An 8,922-nucleotide genomic window follows, 5' to 3' on the forward strand; every position below is an offset into this window, starting at 1 on the left:
TGTTGATTTTCAATTTACGGGAAGACAACCCAAGGGTTAATTCATTTTTTATTTTTTTTTATTTTTTTTAACTTAGTTTCGTTGAGTTTTCAGTCCATTATGACATTATAGCACGTATTCCAACATTATAAATGAGCATAAGATTCCTCTGGCTGTGTCCTGTTGGATGTGCGTAACTGACTGGAGCATCCCATCCACTAGGTGGCAGTGTTCCCTAACCGATGTCTATGCACAGCACCATATTACATTGTGTTGTTCATATTGGGGACATTGTGACACTTATATATATATATATGTTATAATTTCATTTTTGTGGATCATTTGTTTTCAGTTTGTAAGATTACGAAATAACACACTCAGTTGTCAAAACAGTTCCTTCCTAATACAAGCTGTACTCGTGGGTAGTTTATTCATTCATTGGTTTTTGGACTTTATTGTGGTCCGTTTTAAGTGTTTTAATGGGTATTGTCCCATTATGATTTGGGCTGTGGTGTCTGAAACGATGTGTCATGGATGCCCTGTAACCCTCATGTTGTCCTCGTCCCCGTTTTTTTTTTTATATCAATGTTCCTTTTTTAAACTACCCAGTTGTAATTACCCAAAATAACGATTGTGTGATTCCACACAATGCTCTGTGGGGTAATTTTGGGGCGTCTTATTCAATTTTATAGCATTTGGAAAAAATGCAACAAAAAAAAATTAAGTGTTTTTGAAATAGTATTGAGTAAAAGTTGACATTCCAGTCTGTGATTATCCATTAACATCCATTCCTTTAATTTTAGTCTCAATAATTCCTAATTTCTGCTTTTCTAACTCAAGCATTAGGTATAATTTCCTATAAATGAGGTTTATTGACCATAAATTCCCAAAATAACTGTAAAACTAAAGGTAATAAGTTAGTGTTACGCAGTGTTGAAAATGTCAAAAAAGTGACAAACATTGGAAAAAAGGGTCAAAAGTGTTGAAAAAAGGACAAAAACGTAAGAAACAGTTAACATCGATCAAAAGCGTCAACAAAATTGTTGATTTTCAATTTTGACAGGAAGACAACACGAGGGTTAACAGCGCAACAAAACCTGAACCTGTGGTTTAATATAACATAAATAATTAAATAAACATTTTTTAGACTCTTTATGTGTTTTGTGTGCAATGATCTGAATTCCGAATTGTTCAGAAAGTGAACTTTGACACTCGAGAGCACGATGCAGTACTTCCCAGTGTTTCCTTCATAATACTTAGTTTAGTAGTTAAATACTTTTTAGTTTATTTGTAAGAGCATGTAGTTCACAAGATTATAATCCATGTTGTAGTGGAGCAGATATACCCTAGTTAATGGAAGGTATTTCACATTTTATGATGCAAGCATTTGTCAGTGTGTAATTTGAACATATCAAGGTTTTTATTACAGAAGCGGATGCCTCGGCATTGCATTTTTCTAGTTTTTACCCCATCACCCTCCATTATTATTATTATTATTATTATTATTATTATTATTATTATGGTGCCAAATTGCATACCGGGCCCATCAAGGCCTTGAATATTTTTGAAAATAGACATTTAGATGACATTTTAAAATAAATAGATTTTGTGCAAGAAGAGACACTGAAGTTCTTTTGATGTTTATTTTGCTTAATGTGGGTAAAGAGGCTTTCCGCTGTTTTAACATATCTCCCAATGTTGCAGCCTGCTAGCTCTTATTATACAAATTCCCAGTGTTTGAATTCACATTAATTCACATTGATAAAGGACTTAAAGGCAGGGTTGGTATTTATTTCCAATATACACGTTTTTATATATTGTTTGAAATGGTCTTCACAACCTGACAGCAATAAATAACTTATGGGCTCTGAAAAAGGGACAAAAATATCCTTCATCTGCGTTGTGCGAATTGTTGGAATTATACAGCTGAATAAGTTTGATTATGACATTAGGATCTGGATTTTAGTTACTTTAAGTTCCTGTCAGTGCTTTTATTTTGAAGGAACTGCGTAGCCTGAGCCACCAGGTGAAGTTATGAATATGGGTGGGCGGGGGTTATTACCAGGTAGACACTGGGGGGGGCTTACGTTTTTTTACGTTGTTTGCTTGCCCAAAACTTTCTAAATACCCCCCCCAAAAAAAAAAAAAACAATGCCATCCTTACCTGGACAATAAACGTCTCTATTCCTTGTGGAAGTTTCTGTTTGATTTTGAGTTTTTAGTTGTTATTGTTTTTTTAATCCAAGGTAGGGCTGCACAATTAATCACAATTACATTGCAATTGCATGATGGAGTAGTGCAATATCCACACTATATTATAACTTTTTCTTTTGAATATTTTTCAATCAAAATAAGAATCACACAAAAAAGAGAATTCGCTCCAATACAGTGAATCAAATCGCAATATCAGTCAAAAATAATCGCAGTTATATATATTTTTTTCCCATATTGTGCAGCCCTAATCTCAGGCACATAACTACCATATTATTTGAGAATCTAATTACTCAGCGTTGAAGCAATCTTTAAAGCGTGTGTGGTCATCAGCTCTTCCCTAACCCGGTGCCTCTGCTCCCTGGCCGTTGTGCAGTGTTGGGCTTCAGCGACTCTCTGACCGGAGAGGTCCGACCCCGGATCCTGCTGATGGGCCTGAGGAGGAGCGGCAAGTCCTCCATCCAGAAGGTGGTTTTTCACAAAATGTCGCCCAACGAGACCCTGTTCTTGGAGAGCACCAATAAGATCTGCCGAGAGGACGTCTCCAGCAGCTCCTTCGTCAGCTTCCAGATCTGGGACTTCCCTGGCCAGATCGACTTCTTCGACCCCACCTTTGACTACGAGATGATCTTCAAAGGCACCGGGGCGCTAATCTTTGTCATCGACTCACAGGTCAGCCCGCAAATCCACCTCGATAACGCATTATTAACATACCATTATAAACATACTGAAGCAGCACATAAGGAACATTTCTTTTTCCTTATGTGCTGACACAGATACAATAAATGTTGATACAAAAACCCAAGGCAGCTTAATTTGTACATCACATTTCAGGAACAATTCAAAGTGATTTACATAAAATATAAATAATATAATAATAATAATAATAAGAGAAGTTAAGTTAAAACAAACCTGCTAAAATAGAATAAGACTGATATGAAATAAGAAAGAAGACTCTAGCCCTGATTTTAAAGGACTGAGAGTTGTAGCGGACCTGCAGTTTTGCAGTATTCCAGATATGTGGTGCATAAAAACTGAACGCTGCTTCCCCCTGTTTGATTCTGACTGTGTGGACAGGAAGCAGAGAGGTCCCAGACCACCTGAAAGAGAGGTCCCAGACCACCTGACAGAGAGGTCCCAGACCACCTGACAGGTCCTGGTTCATAATAGAGCAGCAGATCAGAAAAAAAACATTCAGTGCTTTATATACTAAAAGAAGTCTTTTGAGGGACAGGAAGCCTGTGTGAACACAGTGATGTGATCCACTGCTTTTGGTCTTCGGCTACGTTTACATCGCTGCGTTTTGGTTTAAAAACATATAGTTTTTGCTACATATACACCTCTCATTCCCCCTGCTCTGGTGTTTCTCCCTCTCATTCCCCCCGCTCTGGTGAGTTTTTGGAGAGTTTCTGCTTGAATTTCTTTGCAGGATGTCAGAATAGCCTCCCAGAGCTGTCATTTGCATCGACTATTGAGGAAAATCTGTGTAAAATATCATTTGGAAAATAAGTTGTGTATTCTCATGGTTGACTTTGTTACTGTCGTAATGTGGCTTCAGGTCTGAGTCCATGACTACACCAGTTGTTTCTAACATTGGCGATTTGAAGCTGAGTGCTGACTTTAGTCGTTCAATCCCCAAATCTACACGGTTGATGGTATTTAAAGGTCATTTGTGTGACTCTTTTGTCTTTGTCGTAATAGGATGACTATGTGGAGGCTCTGAGCAGGCTGCACCTCACAGTGACCCGGGCGTACAAAGTCAACCCGGAAATCAACTTCGAGGTGTTCATTCACAAAGTGGACGGCCTGTCGAATGACCATAAGATCGAGAAGCAGAGGGACATCCACAAACGAGCCAACGATGACCTGGCAGATGCCGGCCTGGAAAGAATACACCTGAGGTGGGCTTCACCTGCAGCTTTTGGGCTGATTTTGGTTTCCCTATTTATATGGATTGAACTGATATTGTCATAAATCTACAGTTTTTAAGTCAGTTTTTTGTTTTTTATTATATTTTCATGCCTTGGAAACTGACAAACCGACTCACACACATTTGATGCATTTTAGACCTTGAAACACACATAGGCTCAGACATGTTTGATATTGATTTATATTTGGTGGACCTTGTTTTACACTGTCCCTGGGGATGATGTAACTCATTCAAAAAGTAGTAATTTCCACATTTTCTTTGGGTAAATTACTTGAAGTTAAATTGAACTTTATATTGCTGCAGAGTCACCAGAATTCGAAGACACCTATTGGTTATTTAATACCACCTTGAGAATCTGTGCGCTTGAGACATTAAGAAATTGAGAGAAAACAAGATTACGGCCGGCTATTGAACCTCTGAACTTTTTTGGGGGATGAATAACAGCCCGTAGAGTATCCAAAATTGTCAAGTAGTGATTTGAATCTTAACTTTGCCCTTTTAAGAGACAAGTCTTGAGACACACTTCTTGTGTAGTTGCTCGTGCTTAGAGTTTTGTAGAAAAATATGTCTATATTCCTCAAAGTAAGGTTACACTCAATTGTTTTGGTATTGATACTGAAGGTATGATATCTGCATTAGTATCGGACGTTTTCAAAAGATAGTCAGCCCTAAAAAAGATTTCTATCACAGACTATAGCAGCTGAATATTTTCTACAGGAACTTTATTGTTTGTAATTAATACAAGTTTGTAATTTAATTTGTCTGTAATGTTATATAGAAATGTGTGGGATCACCTTGAATTGCTAATACTTTGATTGGTGACTGTTTTTTGGTTTTCTGTCCACCTCTGTACAAAGCTATATACAGTATGTTGTTATTGAAATACAGTATATTCTGATTCAAATGTTTCTCTCTGATTTCTACAGCTTCTATTTAACCAGTATATACGATCACTCAATATTCGAGGCTTTCAGTAAAGTTGTCCAGAAGCTCATTCCACAGCTCCCCACGCTGGAAAACCTGCTCAACATCTTCATATCTGTGAGTAACCCGGCTGCTGCGACACACAACCAGCCTGACACTACACCACACAACATTAAGAGAAACACACCTGGGCCCTGGCATCTGATCTGAACCAAGCAGTGCTACTGAACCAAGTGAATCTGAAAACTAAGACTCTCTATGGAGACCTTTCCCCAGTGTGCTGCTGGGTTTCCCCCGCATTTTAATAATCAAGTTGGATTAGGCAACAGTAGTGTGTGTGTGTGTGTGTGTGTGTGTGTGTGTGTGTGTGTGTGGGTGTGTGTGTGTTTGTGTGTTGTGTGTGTGGTGGTGTTGTGTGTGTTGTGTGTTGTGTGTGTGTGTGTGTGTGTGTGTGTGTGTGTGTGTGTGTGTGTGTGTGTGTGTGTGTGTGTGTGTGTGTGTGTGTGTGTGTGTGTGTGTGTGTGTGTGTGTGTGTGTGTGTGTGTGTGTGTGGGGGTTGTGTGCGTGCGTGCGTGCGTGCGTGCGTGCGTCGTGCGTGCGTGCGTGCGTGCGTGCGTGTGCGTGCGTCGTGCGTGCTGCTGCGTGCGTGCGTTGCGTGCGTGCGTGCGTGCTGCGTGCGTGCGTGCGTGCGTGCGTGCGTGCGTGCGTGCGTGCGTGCGTGCGTGCGTGCGTGTCCTCCTGTTCTTTACAATCCAGTCACTAGGTGGTAGTGATACATAACGTACAGGTTGCGTTGCATCGAATGTCAACACTGCTTTTCAAATCGTGTTACTGAATTTTACCCTGCAAAAGACCATTCATGAATTCAAAAACTAAAGCATATGAACTAGATTCCCCCTCTGACATGGCCGCTACATCACCAGTGTGTGTGAGTAACTACTTACATGTACTGTAATTTACTCACACTGGGGGTTACATGTCAGTATTGTCTATAAAAAGCAAAGCTATTTTAATTTTGGTTTCATGTGCACAATGTCTACTCTTACCGTCTCCAGCCACAGCCGTTTTGCAGTTTGATGCTATTCTACTTTTGATAATGGTTTTCCTGCTTGAATTTGCAGCGGCACCCGTCTGACAGTTAAATTGCTTCAGATGCTGTCATTAGACATTTAGAAAAGTAATTACATGTACTAGGTTGCATTTTTTTGATAAAGTAATCGATATAGTTACAATACTGTTACATTTAAAATAGGGTAACTTGCAATCTGTAACATTTCTAAAGTAACCTTCCCGACACTGCCCACCCCCAAAATGCCCACAGTCCTCTAGTTGTGTTTTACTCACTGATTCCAATTCAGGGCCTTGTTGCCAAAGAGCCTGTTGCACACACATTCATATTATGTGTGCCATACTGAATAAAACATTTGCAAACCTCTGCTGATGCCATTCATTCAAAAACAGGCCATACATTTTCTTAGGTGAAATGTTATTCCAGTGTCCGTGTAATATTTATGTATTTATGCTTGTTTTACTCTGTCTTGTGCAAATGTCAGTGCCTGTCAGTTCAACTTGATTGTTATCTGCCACATACATGAGCTTAATGGTTAATGTGTCGTTATAGCTTCTACTCACAGTTCACCGCTCAGTTGTGAAATCCAAACGAAGCCTCATGAAGTCCAGTGGTGCTCTTGGTTTAAAGAAAAAGGCTCCAGGAATGGCAATTTAGTGTGCTTTCATCTAGGGGTGGGAAAACTAATCGATTCTTAGATGTATCGCCATTCTCTTTGGGACAATTCAATGCTCGTTGCAGATGAGTTAGTAAACAGAATTTTAAAAGTTAAATTAGTTTGCCTGCGGTAACATTCTGTTTGCCTGCTGCAGATTGCTACAGAAAAATCTCCTTTCTGCTCTGCTAGATACGCACCAAACACGTGACAGTTGTTTAAGTGGCGACTAAATGGCTGCAATGGCGAGCAACAAACCTATACAACCTGCACCGGCTACTTTAAAAGCTGCTGCATGGCAGCGTTTTGGGTTCCATGAGGTCGAGGGGAAGCTGGACAAGACCTACACCGTGTGTAAGGTGTGTGGAACTCAAATCACAAACTTTGGAAATACAACAAATCTGCAAAGCCACATTTCTCGATACCACTCAGAGTTGAAAGAAAAGCGTCCGCTTCCTGATGGCAGCCAGAGGACAATTGATCAGGCAATGGCACAGCTTCCACCCAACCTGGATAGTGCCAAACAGATTATTAAATCCATTGCAACATTTATTACAATGGATTCTGGGGCCTTCGCTACTGCAGGGGATATAAAAAGGCAATTCATTTGCAGAAAGAAAGAAATGATAATTCCTTCAGTTTAGGGCCTTCGCCCTAAACTTCGGTGCTCGAGTCCTAACAAATACAATCACAAGCGGCAATTTGCAGGTTCAGACCTTTTTTTCGGCCGACAGAAGGAAGCTGGTCCGACTCGCCAAAGTCCAACCTGCAAGCATCATTGAGCGGGTCTCTGTCTTCACAAAGCTGAACAAAGTCACTTCCGCTGGTTTAATTCTGTAGAAAATGAGGTCAGACCAAGCACACACCTGTTTTATCACCACGGTGAAGGCAGAATTTCAATAAGTCCCACCGTTTCGCCACCCCCCCCTTCATTGGATTTAAACAATAAAATGAGTATGTACGTTCAAGTCTTTGTGCCAGATGTCTCCATCTAGTTTTAGAAGGGTTATTGCATAATCGCCAGAATTTTCAATCCAAGGATTTCTTTGTGTTCATTAGACATTCAAACTGTAAATGCTAAATGCTTTGGGTCACATTTAGTCTTTTATGGAAAGCTATGGTTCAGCCATTAGTGCTTGATTGATTAAATGACATTAGTTAATGGGTTGAATAACAATGGGTGTTTGATTTGAAATGTGCTGGCGACAGAGACGCATTCGGAAGTGCATTTTCAGAAGTGCTTGGGTACAATGACTCATTCATTTTTATTTTTTTTTATTCTCTTTCGCACAGGTCATGTTTTGAAAGGCGCTGCCCTCTAGCTTACTAATGTAAATGAATAAAAATGTATTCAAAAATGTGATGATGTCGGACACAATTTATGAAGAAGAAAGCCTCAAGATTTCATAAAGCATTAGACATAAGACCCACTATGTTCAGCTTCATATTTCATAAAGCATTAGACATTTGACCCACTATGTTCAGCTTCATATTTCATAAAGCATTAGACATTTGACCCACTATGTTCGGCTTCATGTTTCATAAAGCATTAGACATATGACCCACTATGTTCGGCTTCATGTATCCATGTACCATGTTGATATGTGACATGACGTGACATCCGACTCAGAGAGAGGAGCTAGGAAAGGAAAGAAGCGTGAAGCCAACGCAGCAGCAGAACGGCTGTGCCTGCCCGGTGGGGATAGAGATTTTTGGGGATTTGTTAGCATCTGTCGCTCAAGAACTATGTGTTATGAACATTTTTGTTTGTTAACTAAATTGAGCTTGAGGTTTTCAAAACAAGTAGTGGGTACAGAATGACTCACGATGAAATCTGATAGGTACGCGTACCCACCATCCCCCTCGTCCCCACCAAAATCCACGCCTATGTGAATAACTTTGATTCAAATGCAGTATAACTCTGCCTAGTAGGAACACTGATTAAGGACAAAGCCAAAGTAAAGCCTATTGGCTCATTTCCATTGTGATTGGTCAGAGTTGATGTGTTAATTAAATCTTCAGATTGGGAAAAGCTGTTTATTTACTGATTCAGTCCCATTCAGTCACATCTTTCTCTCTCACTGTGACTGAGTACCCTGAAAATCCAGAATTTGCTTAGCAAGTTACTCTGGCATCGAGTAATGCTGCTCATTA

The 8,922-nt window shown here is 39.9% G+C and overlaps 1 protein-coding gene across 1 annotated transcript in view; it reads left to right on the plus strand.

Annotated features, from left to right (window-relative positions):
* rragd (ras-related GTP binding D) overlaps positions 1–8,922 on the plus strand; it is a 32,725-nt gene that overhangs the window by 3,118 nt on the left and 20,685 nt on the right. The window contains exons 2-4 of the mRNA XM_032499826.1: positions 2,567–2,862; positions 3,892–4,091; positions 5,047–5,161. Of these exons, the coding sequence (XP_032355717.1) occupies positions 2,567–2,862; positions 3,892–4,091; positions 5,047–5,161 (611 nt within the window). The remainder of the gene's footprint in view (positions 1–2,566; positions 2,863–3,891; positions 4,092–5,046; positions 5,162–8,922) is intronic.

This window comes from Etheostoma spectabile, chromosome 20 (genome assembly GCF_008692095.1).
Source record: "Etheostoma spectabile isolate EspeVRDwgs_2016 chromosome 20, UIUC_Espe_1.0, whole genome shotgun sequence".
NCBI lineage: Eukaryota > Metazoa > Chordata > Actinopteri > Perciformes > Percidae > Etheostoma > Etheostoma spectabile.